A 25,541-nucleotide genomic window follows, 5' to 3' on the forward strand; every position below is an offset into this window, starting at 1 on the left:
TGCATCCTTGGCTCTCGAAGTCCAGCTGGTAAACACGCACAGGCAGACCCACTTGGGCGCTAAATATGACTCCTTTCTAAGTGAGCTTTTCTTGTTGCCCCTGACAGCCAAGTCAAGTGTGGTTGGAACTCGTGCTTGTCGCTTATTACGGTTCCCCAAGGGCCCTCTCCAGGGCCCCTCTCACCGTTGCCCCATGCGCATCCCTCATCCCGGCCCCTCTGTGCCCGCCGAGCGCTGTGCTCCCCACGGGCCAGCGCCGGGAGCAAGCCCTGGGCCTGGCACACAGGGAGTGCTCAATAAATCGACTTCCAATGGGCTAAGGACGATTATCGAAGAAAAACCAAAAATAGTCACGTGTTCTTATTCATCGGCTTTAACAGCGGAAGACAGACTCCACTTCTGAGGGGGCTCTCACACCCTTCCAGGGCTCTCGGGGGACACGTAGAAAATCTGGCAGGTGGAATTCACCGTGAGTTGGATAGGCTGGTGGGAATGTTCTCAGGCCTCAAAACACTCCGTGGGAGGGGAGGCGGCGTGTTTGTGTACCTTGCAGACCATTCCCTGTGAAAGGTGCTCCCATTCATCTCACTTCCTCACACAGCTTATCTCCCTACTTGAAATATTTGACATTCCTGCTGGTCGGAGGGGCAGTCCGCCAGCGTCCACGCGGGCTGTGGCTTCACCTCTGCCGGCGCGCTGCCCCGCCTCCGTGACGGTCCCCGTCAGACTGCCCAGCTCTGGATTTTCACTGCACAGGCGGTAAACAGTGCCGACAGCATCGGCCATATGTCTTCTCACTTCACTCCCTTCCTTGTCCTCGCTGCGTTTGTGCCCTGGGTCAAGCGCTGCAGCTATTGTCTCCTTCAGGTTATTAATTCGCTCCGCACGGGGCTCCTCCAGTCAGTTGGCTGCGCTGGGTGCTAGGAAGAGAGCCACGGAGCTGTTAAACCGCAGAGACTCGGGTCCTGGATCTCCCCGCCCCACCCCCTGCAGAGATATGAGGTGTTTACGTCTGAAAAGTTGCAGAGGGGCCCGCAGGGAGCTCGGCGGGAATGATCACAGAAGGGGAGGCTCGCTCTGGCTGCGTTTGCTTGTGGTGATCCCTGTGTGGGTCTTAAGACCGCGACTTTGGAGCTACTGGACTCATTTCTTTCTCTCTCTTTTATTAATATATAATCTTTATTATATTTTCTCCATTCCCATTTAGTCCCCGTATACTCCCCTCCCCCCAGCCATCTCCACACTGCTGTCCAGGTCCATGAGTCCTTTTTCCTTTCTGCTCAATCCCTCCACTCCCCAGCCTCCGCCCCCCCCCCCCCCCCCACTAGCTGTCCTCTGTTCTCCATCTTACCAGACTCGTTTCCACACCAGTGGAAACATGGAGGCCGGCTATGGAGGAAGTTGCTTTGACATTCAAGATTCATTTATGGAATGGAAATTATAATAGTGATAGTAATAGAATACTTATCATCCATGCCAAATGGGGACCCCCCAAGTGAGCTCAGTGGCGATCATGGCTAGGAGCATGGTTACGAGAACTGTGGGTGCAGCACTGATGCTAGTGACGACGGCCACTCTTACAATCCGCATCAGTGCCGCGAACATCAAGTTCAAAGGCCCTTTGGGCTTCCTTGCCGCAGAGCGTCCGCTGTCGGGCCCTTCCTTGCCTGTGCACCTGGCGTCTGCCCACTGAGGACCCTTTCCTTAGTCTCGGCCCAGGCCACAGGAAGGCATCCTCCCTGACCACGCCTTGGCCTTGTCACTGATTGGTAGCCTGTTTCTCAGACCGTGTTGCTTGTTACTTCATCTCCTTTTGGCTGACTTGCTACTTCCTAAGTCACGCTCGCGGCAGCTTGGCGGTATTTCTAGACAAGAAAGCTATTTGGGGATGACCCTGAGTAAACAATTGAAGTCACTCTATTTTTCTATGTTAGAATTAAAAACTCACTTGCCAAGAAAGCTCGTGACCTCCTGAGATTGGGAAAACTTCGTTTGTCATAAACCAGTTTCAAATTGGTGTGCTGAAGCGAAGCTTGAAACGGCTTTGCAAAAGGCCATGGTGAAGCTTCTGTTCTGTTCAAGCCTCTCCACTAACTACTGGTGTCATTCTGCATGTTATTGAGCCTCCTGGTTTCCTGGCCTCACTCTCCAAAACCTGGATGTCCTCAGCCACGGCTAAGCCCCAGTTTTAGGCATTTAATTTTGGCTTTTTTATAACAGACTTGGGTTTCCAAGGGTGTTTGCAAATTCCCTGTGGGATCATGTTCTCTCCAATCAAGGTCTCATAACTACATGATTCACTGAGCCTTGGACAGTGCCTGGCTCATGGTAACTCCTCAATAATGAGCTGCAAATGTATGAGAACATTGATATTGCCATTCAGATTGTGTTTACTCTCTTCCACTGGGAAGTAGTAAAAATGATCATCTTGATTGCAGATTTATTCTTTGATTGATTAGTGACTTTTTTTTTTACATGCATGATAATTGCTAGCAGTTATTAAGTATAAAAGACATGCCTGGCATTGAACGCACATACTTGTTATTCCTTCTGAAACATCATTATTCTCTCTACTTTACAGACGAGGAGACTTCCCAAGGTCTCTCTGCTAGCAAGTGGCTGAGCCTGAATTCACACTCAGGTCTATTTGCTCCTAAATCCCCCTCTCCGTAGGCCATGCAACCCAATGTGGTGTGGCTTCTAGGTTTGCACTGGATCTGTTGCCTTAATTTATGACTATGATAAAAAGTCTGTTCTTCACATGAGCTAAATACGTTCCAAATTTTCTCATTCTTGTGCACTTCACTTATGTCATGTGTAGTTGAACATATGGTTATTTGCTGAGAATATGACTTGCCTATTCAACAAAAGAACTTTCTGAGAGTAGGAACAACTGTTCATTTGTATCCCAACACTAGTTGCAGTAATGGGCTCTTGTTATAGAGGATGTCACCTCAATAACCCATGGGTTCATGGGTTGGGTATAGTTGCTTAATTATTCTCACCCGCTGAATTCTAAGACTTTGTCATTTATCCTTCATTCACCAAATGTCTATTGAGTCACTAATGTGATAACCACTGGGCATAGAGAAATAAATAGAGACCATCATATATACTTGTAATTGAAGAATTATAATCTGGAAAACCACAAGCTGATTTGTTATTGTGGAAGGAGTAAAAAGATAAAACGAAAGGTACTGCTTTCTTTTTTCAGAGTTCAGCTTTTTATTGCATGTATCACAAAAGAGGTTTAGTCCAAGAGACCGAAGCCCATGTGATCATGGGACTCCTCGGAGCCTTCTTTCTTTGCTTCCACTTGCTCCGTGCAGTGGGGGCAGCAGTGGCGGAGGGGACAGAACTCCCTGCTGGGGCAGCACTGGCTGCTGGGGCAGGTCCGCCAGCCCCTACCTCACGGATGGGGCACCCGCATTAACATCGGCCAGAGCCTTTGCAAACAAGCCTGGCCAGAAAGGCCCAACGTTTACACCGGCTGCTTTAATGAGGGCATGGACCTTATCCTCCCTGACCCTCACCTCCTCACCCTGAAGGGTGAGGGCTGACAAGGCACAGGCGAGCCCCGAGATCCTGTACTACAAGGAATCTCTTTATAGTATAGAAATACTTCCTGTAATAACATTCTGCTTGAAATGTACAATTCCTGATACGTTTTGTTTTGACTATTCCAAACATTTTTGAACCTTCAGTAATACCTTGACAATAAAATAGAACCTAATAAAACAGTGAAGTAGATTTTCAACTGGCTGAACATTTGGCTCTGTTGAGTGCGTAAGGCTCCATGTCATCCTGGAAAGACACCTGGAGAAGTACCTGGTGTATTTTTTTTTAAACCCTGCTCTGTTCCATGTTTTTATCAACAACTTAAAGACCTGGGAGACACATACTTTGTGTTTTCAGATGGCATAAGCCCCCCACCCCCGACAACCAGAGTAGTTTCTACCACATATGTCTATGATCATGATTCAAAATGACTTCAATGGGCTGCAATGCTGGATAGAAACCAACAAGAAGAAATTGAGCAGGGAATAAATGTACATTTCTGCTTTTAGACTCAAAAGGCAATTGCGCAATTGCAGGCTGGGGAACAACTAAGCTTGGCAGCCGTTCATGTGACTAAAAGCTCAATATGAACTAACAGTGGGATGTGGTGGCTAAAAAGAATGAATATGGTCATGTGCTTCCTCAGTAGAACTAATAGTTCACCATACTCTGCACTGGTCACACTGCATTGGAAGTAATTTGTTTAGTTCTGAGAACATTCAGGAACAACTTTGACAAAGCAGAGTAGCTGCGAAGAGGGTGTTGAATCCAATCCAAGACACATTTATTTATTGGACTCCTGTTTTGGGCAGGCCATGTGCTAACCAGTGTGGAAAAGAAAGATAGGAAGAGACTGCCAGTCGCTAGCCTCAGGAGTTGGAAATTTAAATAGAAAGCCCAACAGGTATGCACATGACAGGAAAACGCAGCAGGCTATGAAAGTCAAGAAGCACAACGAGAGTGCTGTGGGAATTCAGGAGCTGGGCTAGTGGGAGGGTGTCCACAGGAAATGAGGACGAAGGCAAAGGACGCCTTAAAAGCAAAGATGCAGAGTCAGGACAACTCAACGCGTCTAGGGAGCACTGAGTAGGCTAGACGGCCTGGAAGAATAGGGTAGGCTTCAGTAGGAAATGAAGCTGAGGAAAGAGAGTGTGGACTGGAGGATGAGGTACTGGCTGGTAGGCAGGGGAGGGGTTCTAGGTTGGTGAGCATCTGGAAATAATGATACATGAGGATCAGTTGGAGAAATGATGTGTGTTTAGTCTGGAGAAAAGAAGACCAAGGTCCCTCTGGGAAATGTGGACCAGACTTATTTTGCATTCCTCCAGAACCAAAAGTTTATCACAGGGGAAAAGTGTTATAAAGAACCAAGTTTCAGTTTTTTTTAAGCATCATTAAAAAAAAAAAAATCAAAGCTGCCCAGCAATGGAGAGCGGCCCTGGGTGATGGACAGTGCCTTCACGGACAGGCTGAGGGGAAGCTTGAAACTGGCCCTCGGAAGGGCATGCGGGGAGGGGATGCTGCAGCACCGCCAAGAGGCCTGGGCATTCCAGGAAGCACCCAAGGCCTGCCAATGTGTCGTTATCCATTGTGGAGTTTCCCCTTCTTCTTTGTTCGGTTGTCAATTAGCATATCAGCTTCTGAATGCGGCTGGCACGTCATGACTCCCCAGGTCAGTGAGGTGTCAGACCGCCTCCAGCGCAGGCGCCCAGCGCTTTGACGGTAGCCACTCGTCATCGTTGCTTTGCTTATCAGCACGTGTACCATCCTCTTTGGCTCTGATATATGGCGCCCTTTCAAATATGAATTCAACAGATTTTTGTGAGAATTCTCCCTTAGGTGAATCAAATGCAAATCAACAATTGATACACGTTCAGCGCAAAGGAGATTTAATTTACAGAGAAGCTCCATGGCAGTAGGTGCAGGGGTTGGCTGCACAGTGGGTTCTGCAGGCGGAAGGGCTTGAGCCTCAGTGCCAGCGGTCCCAGTTGCTCGCTGTGTGATCCTGAGCGAGTGATGTAACCTCCCTGTTCCTAATCTGTAAATGGAGGCTGACCTTGCAGGTTGGTTGGGAGGACTATGTGGAATAAAGCGCTTAGCCTGTGCCTGGCATGTAGGGTCCGATTTTACTTACTGAGTTCTCCCATTTTACAGTGGTGTTCCAAGGAGCTCTCCCAAGCTAAGAACGTTTTTGAAAATGGAAACAGCAGCATCATGACATGGCTAATTTATATGTGCCAGATATTGTTCTGAGGCATCACACACTGAACTCATTTAATCCTCAGAACAACCTTATAAAGTGAACACTACTATTATCTCTCATTACTGAGGAACTGAGAAGTTACCTGTCTTGACCAGTCCAAGCTAAAAAAATGAGAGAGCCAGGATCCAAACCAAGCCAACTACAGAGGTTATGACAACCATTTCTTAACAATTTCAAATTTGGGAAGCAAACTAATTTTCCTACTTTCTTCCCGATTTCATTTCAAATACTCTGCTGTGTAATTTCATGCAGTTCTTTTCTGTTCAGGACTATTTTACATTAATAAATTTTTAAGTCTCACTCATAACATTAAAACACAAGGGCCCTAATGGTCATGTCTTTAGCCAGAGCATTGAGAAGGTCCTTTAATAAAAGTCTAGTGATGCATAAATAAGTGAAAAAAATTAAATTACAGGAGCAGCTGATCATATAGCCACTTTTAAAGGAAGCAAGTTATACTTAATATAATGTCACTACTTTACCATTGTGGGGACTAAAATAAAAAAGGAAAGAAATAGTTATGAAAACAATATTTTTCCTTCCACCTTCTAAATTCTTCTAGCTGAGCTAGTAATCAAATTAACAGAGATAGATGGACAGGAGAAAATCAAATTTTAATACATGCTCACGGGAAATTCACATGAGCATGAAAATTCCAAAGACAGTGAGGCGCAACACTCAGTGTGCAAGACATTTTGGACAGAGGAGAAAGGGGCGGGGGCAGGGAATGGAGTATTCGATTTCAGAAGTGAAAATGGTGATTTACAGGCAGTTGAGGAAGGGGACCATACATGGCAGGACAATCTTGCTGGGCAGCCCTGAGACAGTGGGGCTGGGGTAGCAGCTAACAGGCCCCTGTCCACACCCTCCCTCTGCCCTACTGAATGCAGATTAGGTTAAGGTGACTATGTGAAGATTTCTTTTGTGGGGCAGGTTTTTCCATCTGAATCCCTTAGGCAGGAAACGAGGGAGGACCAAGGGTCTTCCTGCATTTTGTTTCTTAACAACCAACTTAAAATCAATGTCCCACACGGTAGCTTTAGGTTCACGGAACTGTGGTTTCCTTCACCACCTCCTTCCATTATTTGTTTTCGAGCAGTGATAATCAATTTTATCGTTCATTTGAAATCGATGTCTTGTACCCTGTGCTCCTTTACCTTATTTAAATCCCGTCTTCCTTTTTAGCAACAGTGTCCTCTCTCTCTCTCCCTCTCTCTTTCTCATCATTTAGTGTTACCAGATATTACTCCAATGTACTCACCCACTAGCTGTGTTTTTCTCAGACACCGGTGGCGGCATCGTTACCCACCCTATCCATAAACTCCAAGTTAAAGAATCCAATCCATGCTGCATCACTCTCAGATCAACCAAACACCATTACTACATCCCTTCTTTGACACCCTCCTGAATCCTATTCAGAATAAGTGAAGTTTGATGTAAGGGACTGCCCATAACTTTCTTTGGAGAGTTTTTGGGAATTCCTAAGTACCTCCTGAGAAGGACATCAAGATAAAAAACCGAGAGTCACATAGAAACTATGTACATAAACGTTACAAAACTAAAGGAGAATATGCGGAAACAACCCCTTTCTGTAGAAGGAATAGAGCCCTGAGCGTTGCGCTGCTGCTGGTGGTATATATCGGAGATCATTCAATTCTATTGTCCGGGTCAAAAATGCAGCCTTTCCTGTTCCAAGGAGAGCGCGTTCTCTTACCACGAGTAAGGCAGAGATGAGGGAAGCCAACGAATTCCAGACTTTTCCACAGTCTTTTCCACTCTGTGAAGGGGTACTGCTGCATTGTTTGGGTCAGGTAGCTAGGAGCGTAATCTCCCACTCTGTGGGTGCGACTATTCCTTTACAGATTAGATAAGAACAACTGATGAACTTTTAAATGCTGAGAAAGCTAATCAGTACTGAAGGGGGCTGGGTGTGCTGGCCACAGCCCAAGAAATATGTTGACTTAGATAAAAGCACCTGCTGAACTTTTTCCCCATTCCCTACTTCTCTGCTCTTTAGTCTCCCGTTCGCTTTCCTCTCTCCTCCTATCTGTCACTCTCTCAACTCTCTTGTCACCACAATCTTCTCTTCCTCCTCCTGTCAACCCCAACCCTATCCCCAAAGACTTCATTTTGCACCCTCGCCTAATTGGCCAAAACGTGGACTTAAAATTCTTTTTAATTTATTCTTTTATATAATATATAAGGTTCTACATTCCGGACTTAATTTGGAAAACACATGAGGTGAGCACATTTTATGCTCAAGCATTTCTTTTTTTATGTAAGAAATGTATCTTTCTAAAATATCTTCCTTTCAGTCTCAAGCCACAGTCGTAACCTCACTCGGTCCATTTCAGAGTTGCCAGGTTGGGTCGTGGTTCCAGGATCTTCGAGGGCAAGGCATTGGGGATGGAGGCGGACATGGGGTCACGCGGTGTGCATGCCTCCTTTGGCCCCAGGAATCTCTGCGGCTTCCCAGTCTCACTTCAAGGCCGGGAGTCGCACTCCTGCTTCAGCTGTTCTTCTGGGAATCACAACCAGGCTGCACTGGTTTTCAATGTCCACTTGTTGTTTTCAGTTTCTATGAGCCTTTCAATTCCTCTTCTTCTGTGAGGGACAGACCTCCCACGGGAAGAAAGGGCACCCCTTGAGTCTTCCGTGTCCTGCAGTCAGTTGGAGACGTCTTGCGATGAACTTTGAACACGGCTGGCCCAGCGGTAGGATTTGGTCCCATTCAGCATTCTGCCAGCTGGGAAACATGCTGTCTTCACCACCTTCTTCCTAAGGTCTCTCAGGACCAGGCACGTGAAGGCCTTGCCCACAGAAGTAAAAAGCAGTTTATTTTGGAAACTGCAAACTACTCATCCGGTGGTTGGTTATAAATCATGATTCTTTGAGGGGAAAAAAGGCAGAGGAGGTTGGAGCTCTGGCCGTCAAAGAATTTCCTCTCATTAAATCAAAGCAATTTGCTGTTATCTGCATGCCCTTCCTACTGTGAATGAAGTCACCTAACTGTCCCCGTTGAGGTCACTGCTCCAGGTGGGCGCTGGTTGATGGCCCACGGCACGTTGGCGTGTCTTTCCACACGATAGAGGTTTCTTTTCCGAGCCAGGCTTCACAGGTGTAACCAAGAGTTGGCCCAGCCGGCCCTTTGCCCCCACTGCCCAAGCCACACTTGTCACTGCTATTTTCCATGGTCCTGAGTTTCTCAGTCTTGGCGAGAGGACAGTGATGGCTTTGTGCACGGCTGTTACAATGAGGTAACCAAAGAAAGGGTCTTGGTCTGAGGCTGTCAGCTGTTACTAATCACACTCCCCGGCTCCTCCTGGGTCCCGCTCGCCTCTGCCGCCTGCTCCGCTGAGCACACATAAAGAAGATGAATTACTCCCTGGTTCCTCTTCAGAAAAGCATATTGTGCAGCGCATTCCAACACCGTGAGCGAAGGGCGGGCTAGTGGGAGGGGTGAATGGGTGTCTAAACCACACTCAGCGGGCCTCGCGCCCGCTGCTACGGGCCTGGGAGAAGGGAATTTCGGAGCTGGCCCTCCGGAGAGTTTCCTGAGACCTTGCTGAGAGGAAGAGGAAGTCCCTGCGGTGGGCCATCTGGCAGATCGCCATTCTGGACCCAGCGCAGGGCTGTGTTAGGCCGTAACGAGGTCTGATGGGTGGGTAGGCCTAGCGTAGGGAATAGCAGAGCTTGACCACGCAGGGACCTGGCAGTGGTTACCCAGAAGCAGCCGTCTGTGCCGCAGAGTGAGGGAGGAGGGCCCTGGGGGCTCTCTGTTACTAGAGGCACCAGCACTTGAAGTTGAACTTCAGTCTCCCCAGTCTGCCTCCCTGTAGGAAAGTTCATTTTCAAAGGGCGACGATAGCCAGGGAAAAAGGATTGGCATGTCTGCTTAGTCCTACCAGACTGAGGATAAAAGGTGATTTATGTGATTTTTTCTGCCACGAATACTACTGTCGGCTCCGCTGATGTTTTTATTTAACCGTCTTTCAAAAGAGACCGGTTCCCTTTCACCTTTCTACCCTTCTTTTTCCTAGTGAATGCTAGAGCTCAAAGAAAGATTTTGTTGACAAGTTTGCAGGGCCAGATTTAAAAATCAATTTGCCTGACAAATAATGTGCCATCATCACCAACAGTGAGTTTGTAAGGAGGCCTCCTGGTCATTCCCATGCACTGTAACCTCATAAAACCAAGCGGCGTTCCAGGCGAATGAAATGTCAAGTTCCGGGATTCTAGGAACAGCTACAATAGGAAGGGAACTTTGGCCAGGGCGAAAATGCATGTGATTTAATTGACTGTGAATTCCACAAACTCGTTCTCCACTCTTTGTGCAGATGGTTTAACCCTCTTCACTAAAAATCACTGATTATGGTAAAAGCCGCCTTGCCTCAAAATTCCAGGAAGCAAGCCTTTTCCGAAATTTTCTCCCTCATCACAATGTTCAGAGAATCTGTTCAGTTGAATGGACCAGGTACCACAGAGACCAGCACCCTCATTTCCTTGGTCTCCACTAGCGAGATGAAGTAAGTTCTTGGGTGTGGTGAGTAACCTAAGGTCATAAGGAGGGAAGATGATATAAAAGGAAGACCATAGCTCATGGTTCATTTTTAAAGCCTCTCCTATTAACCAAATGGGGTATATATCAGTGTTTGCAAACTTGTCTTTGTTGTTGTTGTTTACCTGAGCCTACAAATAAAACATAAATGTATTTTGCATTGTGACCTGGCCACACAGCTACATACACACACACACAGCTAAAAAAAAAAATTTTATAAAGTAATACCTTACCACAGGTGATGCGCTCTAATATTTTCTATTCTGTTTGTTTCCATTAGCGGATAAAACTACTAGTCATGGCCCACTAAACTGATTTATGACCTGCATCACAAGCTCTTGTAGACCACACCCCTCTCTATCATTCCCTTCTCTGTGCTTATTTTTTAATGTATTCACTCATTCTTCTGTTAACATGTGGACAGACAGGACTATAGCCATTACTCATATAGGCTCATCTGCAAGTGTGAACCAGTGTAGCAAAAGAGGGAAAATAATCTAAGGGTGGGAGAGGGAGAAGGCAGGGAGAGAGGGAGGGGTGCCCCCGGTGGCAAAGGGGAGGTCTGCCAGCCCCCTGCGCTCTGGACCAGCCTGGAGACACCGCGCTGGGAAAGGCCCCGCCCCTGATTCTGCAAATGAACTTCCAGGGACGCTGGGTCACTCTCTCTCCACAAGGTCTGTCTCTCATTCTTCAAGATTGAATGGACCTCACTATTTTGGATTAATTGGGGGAAGAGCAACCAAAATTGGTGAGTCAGAATGTCCAAGTATTTTTTAACAAAAGTAACTTTAAAACGTGTAACTTATAACCTAATCTAAATGTTTTTCCTTTTTTAAGTATGTGGCTTCTACCCCACACAACAACAGCGATAAGAACGACTGCCAACAAATATTTTGGGGGCGCCTTCCTGTGTAGCCACTTTTCTAGGCATAAGGCTACGTCAATAAATCAAACAGCTGGTTCTGCTCTCTTGGCACTCAGATTCTAATAAAGAGGGACATGTAACAGTCATAACTAGCATTTATCCAGGGCCTACTTTGTGCAGATTCGTGTACGTTTTCCCTAAGCGTACAATGTAGGTATTATTAGCTTCTTGTCGGGGGGAAATGGAAGCCTGAGAGTTAAATAGCACTTAGTAAGTAGCTTGTTTATTATCTATTTGTTTAATTAATAGTAACAGCTGACATTCGCTGAATGCTCACTATGTGCCAAAAACTATGCCAAGTGCTTCTTGTATGGAAGTGTTTATCGCCCGTGAAAGCCCTTTGAGGCGGCTTTCACTGTTCCCATTCTACAGGTGAGGAAAACGAGGTTTACAGAGTGTACACAATCCCAGAGACCGAGGCGGGCCCAAGTAGTCTACCCTCGGAAACTGAACTCTCAGTCACTCTGCCATAATTGAAAAAAAAAAAAAATGTGCTTCTAAAAATGTGCAAGGTTGGCCATAGCAGTTCAGAACATTGCCTTTTAGATTAAATTCAGAAACTGTAACTTTCTTCTTAATTGTGATTCAAAACTGAGATGAGGTACGATCACTTATTACCAACTATTTCTAACCTAACATTTAAAGATTTGCCTTCTGTTCCAGAACTCACAGAATCATAGAATTCTACTTTGTTTAAATGATGTAGTCTGTAAGAAGTCCAGAAAAAGGTATTTTAGTGAAAATAACAACACGGTATAGCTATAGACAGAGATGCTGTGTGACTTGCTTGTTTCATGCCCGCCCCCCAACCCCTCACTGCCTTCCCTCTGGGCTTTTCGACCCCCCCGGCCCGTTCTCCTTCCTGAGGGCCCAGCGTGCACCTCCTCCAGCCCTGAACAGCTGCTGTAGGGCATTTTTCAATCTCTAAATATGAAGTACATTGTATTTTTAGAGTTTAACTTTCCTATTAAAAGACAATCCCCTTATATTCAAATGAGTAAGGTACACGTTAGAGCTCACCCTTGATGTCCTTTTTGTAAGTTTGCCCGTCCTGAAATTCTAGGAGGGCTGAGAACAGGTGGATCTCATCAGAGGAGTGTCTGAGAAGCCCATGGTGGAGAAGGAGTGCATCTAAAAGAAAATAAAAACTGAAGCTAAACAACAGTCTTGAACCAGCAGTTGCTATGGCCCCTCTTCCATTCTTTCTGGGCCTGACGAAGGCTGGGCCCTGGGGCCTGAGCCCTGGACAAGCCATGGAACACTGTGAGGATGAGTAGAAGGACAATTCACAACAGATGACTTCCTTGTTAGCGTTCATGTTTCAAAACCAGAGACAGGACGTATTGGAGGAAATACAGTGAGACACATTAATGTGTTAGACATAAGTTTTTAACAGAGGGAGAATAAAATCCATGCAAATAATAGAGCCTTGGGAACTTCACATTATTTATATACTATTCTTTAATACTTGGCTGAATACATATTTCATTTATCCAGCAAGCCATACTAAATATTATGCCAAAAGAAATCTGATTTAAAATATAGACTTATAGAGTTCCACATATATATTCATAAAACATTCCTTCTCCATCCCCATCCCTCCAAAAAAACATGAATTTGCTGTATATTTGCTATGCTAAACTGATTGCCAAAAGACTTCCATCATAAATAATGAGATAAGTGCATATTTACCCATTTACATCAAGAAATTCTCTTCCTTTCCTCTCTTTTAAAAGAGACTGCTGCCTAAGATGCCCAGATATTTGAAGCAAGTCTTAATCTTTTATATTCTGGAAAACATCTCATTTGATCTCCTTTAGATGCTTAACTCATTGATGAACATGTAAGAGGTTTGCAGAAATGATTGACTGATTGCTTTCTCGATGACTGGTTATTGCTGGGCTGATTTTTAGAAAGGAAAATAAGACTCAAGTGCCCATAGCCAGCAAGCACCCATGGCCCTCCACACTCCGCACTCTGGGCTGTTTTCCTAGGAGTGGGGAGGAAGCTGGTCTGATTGCCTAGCTCTCCAGCTAGCCCTTCTGGTGACCAGGATTACTCACTGCCCCTGAAGGTGGGGATTGCTGAGGACTGTGTCAGAATTTTTCCACTCTTACCTCCTCCTGGAATTCTTCCTCCAGCCAACTGGCTCATCTCAGCATTGAATTCAAATGCAAGAAAGTTAAGAAAGCTTGTGGAAAACAAGCAAATTAAATGCGGTGACTTCTAGCTTGTCCATAAAAAGAGAGGTATAGTAGAAAGGGCACTTGAGAGAGTGGGTTCAAATCCTGTCACTGCTCTTTACTAGCTGTGCAACACTAGACAAGTTAAACTTAACTTCTCTGGCCTCTTGTCTCTTCATCTTTAAATTGATATTGCCAATACACATCATCCAGATGTCATGAAATTAAATGAGCATGTGCCATTGATTGGAGGTAGAATTTGGTGAATGAGTTAGTGAACCAGATCAAAATTCAACTCGAGATATGCAAAACATATGAACATATAACATGTCACTGTAACTGAAAGACCAATCACAGTACTTGTAGCAATTGTACAAGATAGCATTTCTTTGGGTTTCAAGCTAACAGGTTGTTTTCATGAAAAAGATGTTAGAATGTCTTGAATGGGGCTGGTTTAGCTAAGTCCAGATCAAAAGAAGAAAAAGAGACTCAGGAAGATCATTATCTTCACGACTTGCTCTGGAATGCGTTTCTCTGGTATCTATGTAGATGAACACATAGTTGTTGTGATGCCTCAGGTAAACACCTACCCCCCACCCCCACCAAGTCTCCCATCTCCCCCTTGCCCAGTGCCCTTTTCTTCCATATATTTTCAAATGACAAGGCTGAATGCAAACCTTCCCCTTTCCAAGCATTTAGGACACTTCCGTCAGCAGTTCCCTTTTCTACCAAGCCACTTAGCACTTCTCCCTTGTCCCCTGACACTCTTCTGACATTTGTGTGTAGTCCCTGGTGTGGAGCTTTGTCTTCAGTCTCACAGGGCTGGGGGAAGAAGCTGGTCCATTTATGGAATTGAGAAGGATAATGACACCCTGGCTCATTTTGGGTTTTGTCTTCTAGAGCTCTGTCTCCGTTTTCTGCCAACATCATCACCTTCAGGCCTGGTGTGCGGACAGATTAGCCATATCTGTCCTGCTGTTGCCCCGATGACATTGTGTGGCCTTGTTTCTGGTGGTCCCTTAGGTTTTACAAGCCCGTCTCAGAGAAAAGGGGAGTGGTTAGGGTTGGAAGGAGGGAAGAGGAAGGTGCTGGGGTACCCGGAACACAGGTAGACTAGCAGCCTCTTTCAGGGGAAGGACCTACAGAGAGAATTGGTAAATGAATATATCCCCCACCCACCCACACACACTCCTTTCTTCAAACAATAGCAGCTGCTGCTTTATTGTCTTTCAAAGGAAAAAAGCCAATATGAAGAGGTGGATGAGGCCTCTCATTTGACTACTGAGTCTCCTTCTGGGGTCCTTGCTAAAAAAAAAAAAAAAAAAAAAAAAAAGCCTCGATAGCTGTCTTCAGCTTTGTCGGAATTAGAAAGTATGGAGAAAATACTTTCATGTTGGTGTTCATTTAAAAAATTAAACTAAACCCCTGTGGACATGGTTTCCTAGAGTGGATGCCCTTTACCTGTGGATTCTGGAATAACTTCCCCCACCTTCCACCCTTGGTGGGAGGGTGGGAGGGTGGGAGGGAGGGAGATCGGAGCCACCTCCTCTCTCTACCGCATTGGACCCAGGGCTCTGCGTTGACCACTTAGTGCTCTTTCTGACTAGCTGTAGGTAGAAGCAGTGGGCAGGAGCAGCAGAGAAGAGCTAGAGTGAGGATGGAGCAGTGCCACAGAACAGAAGGCAAGAAGGAAGGAAAGCAACTCAGAGGAAGAAAATGCTGCAGCCTGTGCCCCTGAGCAGAGAGAGTTCCCAGACCACTGTGCCCACACCCTCACTGGCCGAACAGGGCAGGCGTCAGTGGTAACGAACTCAGGCAATGATGAGAAAGAGAGTGGGCCCCTACTGAAAGAAATCAGTGCAAGCACAGGAAAGCCAAGGTATTTTTGAGATGGGATGCAGGCCTGAGAATGAAAATGGGGATGGGACACTCTAGAAACGGATTAGCTCATTTGTGATGTGTTGAAGTGGCTCCATCCCAACAAATGGATACTTATCCCTGGGTTTCAAGAAACCCAAGGCAAGGCTAAAAGAAGCTAAGTTCATACATGAAAGCCAGAGTTGGCCTCCTGGATTGTGGGAGCTGCAGTCGTTTTTGTTTTTGTTTTTGTTTCGATGGGGGGCAGAAAGTACACTAAACTTAGTCACCTAAGATCTGGATCCAAGTTTCCACTTCTTTTCATTTAGTGTTAACTAAGGCCTTACACAGGAGTGTCCAACCCACAGCCCACGGGCCACGTGCGGCCCAGGATGGCTATGAGTGCAGCCCAACCCAAAATCATAAATTTACTTAAAACATTATGAGATTTCTTTTTTGTGATTATGTGTTGTAATATATTTAACGTGTGGCCCAAGACAACTCTTCTTCCAGTGTGGCCCAGAGATGCCAAAAATTTGGACACCCTTGCCTTAGAGAGTTACTTAGTTGTTTTTTAATCTGCCTTTTAGGAGGTTGTGGTTAAAAATAAGATCATATCAGGTACTAAGCAAGTGCTAATTATGAAAATTAAAATGATATGACTCAAATACAAGTGAAATTATAAATTGAGGATCATGGCTTCAATTTCTGAATAAGCTCATTACCATTGTTTTAAGATTTTGGGGCAAACCCAGCCAGTTATCTGGCAAGCATAGACACTATTTTTTCAATACTTTACCTTACTCTAAATATTTTGGTATGAACAAGGTCACTACCTGAATATTAAACCACTATTAGAATCTAATACTGATCATTGAAATAAAATATAAATTTTAATACATTTCTAGAAATACAATTTTAAAGAAATGCCAAAAGACTTCCATCATAAATAATGAAATAAGTGCATATTTACCCATTTACATCAAGAAATTCTCTTCCTTTCCTCTCTTTTTAAAGTGACTGCTGCCTAAGATGCCCAGATATTTGAAGCAAGTCTTAATCTTTTATATTCTGGAAAACATCTCATTTGATCTCCTTTAGATGTTTAACTCATTGATGAACGTGTAAGAGGTTTGCAGAAATGATTGACTGAGTAAAGAAAATAGTATAATTAACTATAATTAGATAATCCTATAATTGGATTTTACTGTTTTAGTGGGAGGAGAAAGAAGGAAGTAAGAAAAAGCTAATGAAACAGAAGAACCCATAATCTTATCTTTTGAGATTTTTGTGCCCTTTACATTTTTTTTCCATACCAGAGGCACTGCCCTAAGTTCTGTTTGCTAGAACAACTGGGAAAATCTTAAACGTCACGCCTCCTAAGATAACACCTTGCCTGAGGTAAACTTCGAAAATGAGGAGGAGAAGAATGTACTCCAGGCCTATGGAACAAGGTGGTGGAAGGCAGGTACAAAGAGGAGAAGAACGCCATCCAAATAATTCTTTATAAAAAGTTTTGATTAGATGAGATTAAATGAAACAGCAGAGGAACTATTTGACAACTTCGGCCTTATAATCCAATGTCCACTTGAAATTCAAAGTGAAGATAATCCGTAGGTGATGGGGATAATCACTTAAATTATACAAAATCAGAAAAGGACTCTTTGGGACATTTATAAAATCATAGTTCTTTTACAAGAATTTAATGGCAGTTCATCTGTGCTGAGTCGCCACAGTGCTTGGATTTGAGCTATGCTTAGATTACCCTGTCAGACATTTCAGTGTCTCTCTATCCACAGACACACACCACACGCACAACATACTACTATTCACACTCATAGCTTCCCCAACTAGTAGAAATCTGGGAGAGAACCTGAGTCCCTTTCAAATCATTAGGGAGACACATGAAGTCGATTCTTGAGACAGAACACAGGTGCTGTGTGTCTTCGGACACCATTGATGCAGAGCCATTCTGTGGCTTTTCCCTTTTACCTTGTGTGATGCCCTGACTATATTTGGTGCCCCCTTCTCATAACGTGTGTAAAATCCTGTGGCTGGGTGGGCTGCGGGTAGGGAAGTATAGAAGGAAATACAATTCCCATCACTTTCCACTGGCAAATTCCCTGGATTGACTTCATGAAAATATCCTTCTGTTTGCCTTCCCCAGGAATGGCGGCCCTAGATAGTAAGGCATCAGGGAAGATGGGAATGCGAGCTGTAGTCTATTACATGACTACGACCATCATTGCCGTGGTGATCGGCATAATCATTGTCATCATCATCCATCCTGGGAAGGGCACAAAGGAAAACATGCACAGAGAAGGCAAAATTGTACAAGTGACAGCTGCAGATGCCTTCCTGGACTTGATCAGGTATGTCCTTGAAAGCCCATCCCTTTGGGTATATTTGGACCACTCAACCCCTCTTATTTGGGGGAGCTGATCAAACCCTGAAAATGGTGCCCAATCTGAACCAGCTTTGCTGGGCTTGAAATGAGAGTCACATCTTTACTTCATTCTAACAGAAATTAAAGTAAGGATCCATTATTTGCTTTTATGCGAAAGAGGTAAGAAGATCAAGGAGTGGACATGGATGAGCTTCGAGAGCCCGGCTTTTAGGGCTCAGCATCTGTTCACTCAGTTCTCCTCTCAACGGTACAGCTCCCCTTGGAATAGTAAAAATTCTTAACTTTTCTTAAGTCTTGCTCTTTAACACTAGTTTTTATTCAAGTGCAACCTGTTTATTGGACTCTTCTAATTTAGAACTTGTGATCTGTATTATCATCCATTATGAACAACAATTTCTTTCCAAAATGGACTTTACAATCACCTGGTCACACCTGTTTCAAGGTCTTTTTTTTTTTTTTTTTTTTTTTGTAGTACTTATGAATAGAAGTTGGCAGGTCAGTAATAAAAGATTAAAGGATGGCTTCTTTAGCATTGTTTTATGTACAAACCATATGCTGATTACAACTGAGTCTTATCTAATCTGAAGCAGACTTTATGAGAGAGTTACTCTCACATGGAGCTATGGCGTAAGCCAAAGTCTGATGTGGAACCTTTCTGCTTGCCCTCTCCCCGCCTGCATCAGTCAGGTCCTGGCAGGAAGCATATTGCGTTTTTGAAAAGATCGTTGAAAAGGGCTTGCAATGGTGCCAGCAGGGTTAAGGGAACCTACAAGGGCAAGGGAGGCACCAGAGGACCAGCAGCAAAAGGAAGCTGTTTTATCACCGCCCCGAGCTCTGAGGGGTAAAAGCATGAGCTGTTACTGGACCTCAGGAAGAGTTGTGGCCTTGGGAAAAGGCCCTGAGGAGAGAGGCTATAGCTCTAGATCGGAGGAAGGGAGCTGCTGCTCAGCCCGTCGAAGAGAGAGCCGGGAGGGTATGAACATCACTTCTCTCTTTCCTACCTTGTGATCATTCAGAGCATCCCACTGGCAGACCCAGCAGGAAGCCATAAGGCAGGAGAACCCACGTGCTATAGTCCAAGGGGTCAGCCCCCAGGGCACAAAGAGCGTGGAGAGTGGATCTAGAAGGACGAATGGAAGATGACCCAGCACAGGCTCTAGATTCCCCTGCTGCTAAGCACCCACCACCTACCACGTAACCCCACCCAGCCTGTCGTCCCTAAACCTCACCCTTTCCTCCCATGCTAACAACCTGCTTGCAAAGTGACTGGTTTGCCGATCCTAGACACCAGCCCTAAAGGGATCCCCACTGCTCATCTGCAAGAAACTCCTCCTAGGGACTGGATTTCAAATAGATTCAAGATAGGTTTGAGGAACAAAGAGTCCTTTTGACCGCACCTCGCCGTTCCTCCCAGGGGCGACTTAGTACCATCTGTAAGTCAGCCCGGCCCAGCCCCACTGAGCCTTCTCTTGACAGCCTTGCTCAGGGAGTCAATCCCAATGATCTGAAAGTAACAAGCTACCCTATAAAATTTCATATCAAGTTCTCACCCAATAACTATGTTTTTACTTAGTTCATACAGTTCATTAAGGCTTTTCACCATTTTTTTCAATAACTTTATTTATTCTCAGGTAGTTTGAATTAGAAGTATTTTTTTTCCTTTGTATTGAATTTATTGGGGGTTGACACTGGTTTACAAAAGTATTCAGGTTTCAGGTGCACAATTCCCCAACACATCGTCTGTACACTGTATTGTATGTTCGCCAAACGAAGTCAGGTCTCCTTCTAGAAGAATTTTATTATATTCTCTTTCTGTATCATTGCTATTCCTTGTTGGAAGAATTGGGATCTTGTCATTACCATCTAGATGATGTTTCTGCCCTTCCTTGTCCCAGTGGACTAACCTGGCCCCACCCAATCATGTGCCTTAAGCATCTATCCTGGAATCTCCTGAACTCACATTTCTATGGAGGTTTATAGGAAGAGATCCATAGAGCATAGGCGGGAAGGAAAAGGAAACAGGATGATCTAGGCAGTAGGAAGAAAGGGACAAGAATTTACCACCTTGAAATGTGACTTTGACAGCATGCAGCTGCTACAATTTCGGGCTCTACAGCTGCCCAGGTCACGGCTCCTTCTCCACAGTCTTCAATCTTGGAGTGTTTATGCAAGTTTAATCCAAGTTCCTCTTTAACAGATGATTCAACTGAGACCTAATGGGTGCCACGACTTGGCCAAGGTCACACATCTGGTGAGAGACTCCCCAGCTAGAGTGCTGCTCCTTATCCTCTCCCCACCATAAACTTAAACACTGCTCTGAGGAAGTCACAGATCTTGCCACATAGGCCTCAAGGTCAAATTTTGTGGTCCTTCTTCCCAGTAGTCAACAGAAGAGCCTCAGAAGCTCCAACAATATAATATCAATGCCCCACCCCCCCAGGGGACCTTTTGAAGGACTTTTCAGGGAACAAAATTCTGTAGTGTGACCATGACTTTTAATTCAGAATACCATATTTGGTCCCTAGACACATGGCACAATACCAAAATGACCATTATGGAATAATACTTCAATTAACCAGAATGCTCTTGGCAAAAGGCATTTCCATCCCTGTTTTGATTCTTCTGAGGAGCAAGGTTTTAATGACAATGTCTGAACAAAGAATCCCATTGTCTGACAAGAAAACAGATGAGTTGAATTTGGGATTTCCCTGAAAAATATTAATTACATGGGCCACACTTAGGAATGACCATATGTCCCATTTTAAGTCATAAAATCCACCAAAATCTTTCTTTTTTTCCATTTGCTGCTTAGTTCAATGCAGTCTTTACCATAGGCACAATGAAAAATTATTTAAGGAGATAACTTATTATTTGGGAAATTTTCAAGTAACTATTATTTTCTTTGCAGGAATATGTTCCCTCCAAATCTGGTGGAAGCCTGCTTTAAACAGGTAAACACTCTACAGCTACTAATTTACCTTAGTTATTCCTCTTTGGTGTGCCAACATAGTGGGACCCTCTTTAGTATTTTTTTTTTCCATTTATCTATAATAAACACTTCTGAGCCAGATGGGTAAGTACTAGGGTTTTCTAATGTATTTAGAAGGCAGGGGTGGGTCTTACCTTATACTGAAGGGTTATTAGTTGCCAAATACTGCATGTCTTACATACAAATAGCTTCTTGAATCTTTGTTGATTTATAAGGCCAATCAGGAGACTTCTCTCTCGCTGCCCCCACACCAACCACACAAAACCCCAACAAGCAGGCAAACTCTAGCATTACATTTAACAAGCTATTTTAAAGATTAGGGAGATTATTCACATTTCTGGGTTCGATTTTTTTTTTTTTAAATCAATGGGTCATTTTTTTTAAGTGCGTTCTCAAGGGGTAACTATATCAAGAAGCAATGGCATCTTCATATTTCGAATGTCAGCTGTGTGTCAAGCATTAATGTTATAGTCAGTCCTCACATGAATATGATGGGTACCACTGTCTTGACTTCGTTGATGAGGCAACTCATCCATGATACCTCAGAGGGATTGTATGTATAACAGGCACAAGATCTCACAAGGAGTAAATGGCAGATCCAGATTCAAATCCATTACTGATTCTAAATTCTATCATCTGCCTGCTCCAACAGTCTGCCCCTAGAAAGGGGTGTCCATGGCGATGAGACCCCTGCCGGAGGCTATCGTGAGATCCGGGTCCTTTTAGCCCCTGATATCCAAACAACTCATGGCTCTCTGTGTTTGGGATAAAAATATATTTTACTATTAGAGGATCAAATTAGTAAAGTGCATTCTAACCTGACTTGAATAAAAGAAAGCTTTGTTGCCCAGGTATTACAATGAAATAATTAGACTTTCTGGGTTCAATAATGGTTCCCAAACATTTTTCCAGATGGTGTCATTTCACCCTCATTGTAATTCCCTAACCTTTCTGCGTAGGATCTGAGAAGCGAACAAAACAACCCCTCGACCTTGTGGAGGACCAAGTTTTACACACATAAGCCACTCTTTGTTTACTCCCACTTTTTACACATTTTATTGACCATGTTTAACAGGTAATGCATGCATGCACACACTGAAAAATTCTAACACAGCAGTCCCCAACAATTTTGGCACCAGGGACCGGTTTCATGGAGGACAATTTTTCCACAGATGGAGGGGAGAAGAGGAGGATGGTTTCGGGATGATTCAAGTGCATTACATTCAAGCTCACCTCCTGCTGTGCGGCCCGGTTCCTAACAGGCCCAGACCGGTACAGATCCGAGGCCGGAGTTTGGAGACTCCTGTTCTAACAGGATCCTTTCATTATTTAAAAAAAAGAAAAAGAAAAGAAAAGAGAAAAAGAAAAGCCTAAGAGGCCAAAATCTAACTTTTTATTCAAAAACAACCGTAACCACAAATAATAAACCCTTTTCAGTCTGACCAGCCCACGCCAGCACCATGGGGCTTACTATTCCAGTTAGCCAGCTGGCTCTGGGTGACATTAAAATGCTGATTCCTGGCAGCACTGGGGAAGTACAGACTCGTGCAGATTTCTCGTGTTTGGTTTTGGATGGCATTTACAGGATTTTGAAGAGGAAGCAAATGTATCTTCTCAGATCTGTTTGTCTTAGGCTAGAAATCACTTGCAGCTGCAATTTCTGTGTAGGCTACAAACTGTGTCTAAGGAGAAAGAGTTGGAGGCACAGGAAAAGCTAATCGGGATTGAAAATCAACACTAGAGAATCCATAAAATGCATAAACACCTTAATGGAATAGAGATTTGAGAGTCGACCAGAATAGGAAACAACAAGAGGCCAGTTTCTTTGTTACTTGAAGTTACCAGCAGTACCACTGATTATTCAGGACTATGTCCCTGGTATTGATAGCTGGCCATGTCCTTGTTTGGGAATAATCTGTTTCCTGTTGGACAAGAGAGCCTCCCATTTATTCTTGGTAAAGAAATGGCCCAGCACTTCTGTGCAGCTGTGCTTTCATCCCGTGCGCTTGAGATCCAGCCAGTATCTACATATGACTCTCTGATGCTTCTCTGCAATCAACATGAAGGCCAAGAGTTCTGCTCACATTAAAATCATAGAGGGATGGGTTTCGTTGTTTTATTTGGCCTCAGTAACATATTTGGCATCTCTTGTCTGGGACATCTAAGTAGAATCTACGGGGAAAAGACCATTTCCTGAATAAGAAGAACAGGAATGCCACTATGGACTTGAGAAGTGGGTTGTCATCTATTGATCAACTATTAATCAAGCACCTATTCTTAATAACTTATACTATCAGATACTTAAAGACTGTTGTTTGGAGGTTTAACATTTTTAATATCCATGAAAATTTCCAGCTAAGTCTAGTCTGTGAAGGGCTTTGTTACTGAACACCACTAGCCAACATTAGTACAGTACTTTACCATTTACAAGATGTTCTTACCTATTCTGTTTAATATGATCACCATAACAACCCTGTGAGGCAGAATCAGCACAGTTATCCCTATTTCACAGCTGTGGAAGGTGAGCAGAAAATGTTAGGTGATTTGTCCATAATCCCATAGCATGATCCCACTGAGAATCAAGGGACTACTGAGAATATTTGGATTGATAGCTCTTTAAAAACCCATTATACTAATTTTATTAGGGTTTCAGAGCAAAGCAAAAGTACATGTGTACATGTAGTCAAACATCTTCAACCAGATATGGCTTTCCTATTATGATTTGTTCTATATATGGGTGTGTATAAGCACACTGAGGAAGCAGTAGGGGTTTGTCACAAATTAAATGACAGATAAGAGATGGATGATACTTTCTATAATACTGTTATTTGAATGCAAAGTAAAGTATATCATAGAAAATTTGGACAACGAAAAAGTACAAAGAAGGAAAAAATATCACTTGTAATCCATGTTGTGCCTTTTCTTTTCAAGTTTAAAACCAACTACGAGAAAAGAAGCATTAAGGTGCCAGTCCAATCCAATGAGACACTCGGCGCTGTGATCAACAACGTGTCAGAGGCCATGCAGACTCTTTCAAGGATCACAGAGGAGATAGTCCCAGTTCCAGGGTCTGTGAACGGGGTCAACGCCCTGGGACTAGTCGTCTTCTCTATGTGCTTTGGTTTGGTGATCGGGAACATGAAGGAGCAGGGACAAGCCCTGAAAGACTTCTTTGACTCTCTCAATGAAGCCATCATGAGATTGGTAGCAGTGATAATGTGGTATGTATTTCCCTTTGCTACGTATGCTATATACCAGATGCTTGTTCCCATCAGCATGTGTTCTGCTCTGAGGAAGATGTCACCAGGCAGCATGGCCTATTGCAATGATTTCATCCTGGTAAGCACAAGAAAATCAATGGCTTTTTGCGCTGACTGCTGCCTTGAACCTATCTGCAAGCCTCTCTTAATGCATCTGCTTCCTTGTTTTTGAAAGGTGTCAACTCTTTTACCTCTGTGCTGATGGGATCCCATTCCTCATTCTTCCATTTTATATTTACTTAGTTATTCATTTAAGGCATATTCACTGAGTGTCTACTCTATACCCAGCATATAATGCCAGGCACTATGGATATAACAAGGAAGACAACATACAGGAATGTCCTGGATCTTACATTCTTTGAAGGGAGACAGAAGATAAACAAATAAGTCAACTGTATGCTTTAGTCACAGGTGCTGTGAAAAAAAAAAGTAAAACAGCAGGTTTCCTTTGATGTGATGTGATGTGATGTGATGTGATGTGATGTGATGTGATGTGATAAAAAGTGACTGGGGAGAAGGTGTAAAAATTGCCTTGAAAAAGCCCCTGTGAGGAGGTGACCTTCTTTGCTAAGACCTGAAAGACCAGGAGCAGCCAGCCATACGATGCACCCGGAGAAGAGCATTCCCAGTAGCAGGAGAAGCCCATGCAGAGGCCTCTAGCCCACAAGAAAAACTGAGATCCCCCTCCTATATTTGAGCCCGAAGGGAGAAATCAAATGTGGTCCTGCCCCAGGCCTGAGACCCTCACGGGAAGCAGTAGAGAATGCCAGGCCACAGTTTATAACAAACTTCCTTCAAATAAAGTCAAGAGCAAGAGACAAAGGGAAGACTAAATCCAAAGGGGGACACTGACCTTGGAAAGTAAATTTTCTCCTGCAGGGAAAGAACCCTTTCTTTGGGTTAGCCTTCATTTTTAATCCAGACCCCTTCCGGGCACCTGAGGCAGGAAGCCATCCATTTCTTAAAAAAAAAAAAAATACTCACCAACATGATTAAAAATATTCTTTGTCTTTATTGCCACCAAAGCCCAGAGAAATTCATTTTTCAGAAGTTTGTACAAGATGGATATGAAAACTTGGACACAAAGACAGATCAGAATATAATCTCCACAGGAGCCCCCAGACGAAGTCCTTGGGGCCTCCTTTGAATTCTTGGCAGGGCTGAAAGTGGACATTTATCTTCATAGTATTGAAATGCCTGCACCTTTCACCTCTCTTATGAAAGAAGTCCATTCAAGGCCGCTGAATGAACCTCACATGTAGCATTTCTAGCTGTGCTTTTTGCCTGCACATTCAACATTGAATTATTACATTTCTGCAAACAGGTATTCTTCTAATTTCCTGGCCTGTGTTTTTAAAGGACTTTTTAAAAGGAACATTGTATTTCTCTATTTGAAGTAACAGTTTCCACAGTTTCCAGCAGACCATTCTCCTTAAGGGTGATGGCCTCTCTCGTTTGGGGAATGCGAGTTGGGTTGTAGTTTTCTGCACACATCAGACAGAGGGAGTTGAGTGCTAGGCAACGGGGCCTTTAGGCCCGCA

General features: G+C 44.1%; 1 protein-coding gene across 1 annotated transcript in view; it reads left to right on the top strand.

The window, feature by feature from the left end:
• The window catches only part of SLC1A3 (solute carrier family 1 member 3), a 76,969-nt gene that overhangs the window by 42,474 nt on the left and 8,954 nt on the right, over positions 1–25,541 (top strand). Inside the window, exons 4-6 of the mRNA XM_054583945.1 lie at positions 17,512–17,716; positions 20,660–20,702; positions 23,672–23,961. Coding sequence (XP_054439920.1) covers positions 17,512–17,716; positions 20,660–20,702; positions 23,672–23,961 — 538 coding nt within the window. The remainder of the gene's footprint in view (positions 1–17,511; positions 17,717–20,659; positions 20,703–23,671; positions 23,962–25,541) is intronic.

Source organism: Pteronotus mesoamericanus, unplaced genomic scaffold, assembly GCF_021234165.1.
Source record: "Pteronotus mesoamericanus isolate MK-2021 breed Mesoamerican mustached bat unplaced genomic scaffold, CSHL_Meso_final contig_75, whole genome shotgun sequence".
Lineage (NCBI taxonomy): Eukaryota > Metazoa > Chordata > Mammalia > Chiroptera > Mormoopidae > Pteronotus > Pteronotus mesoamericanus.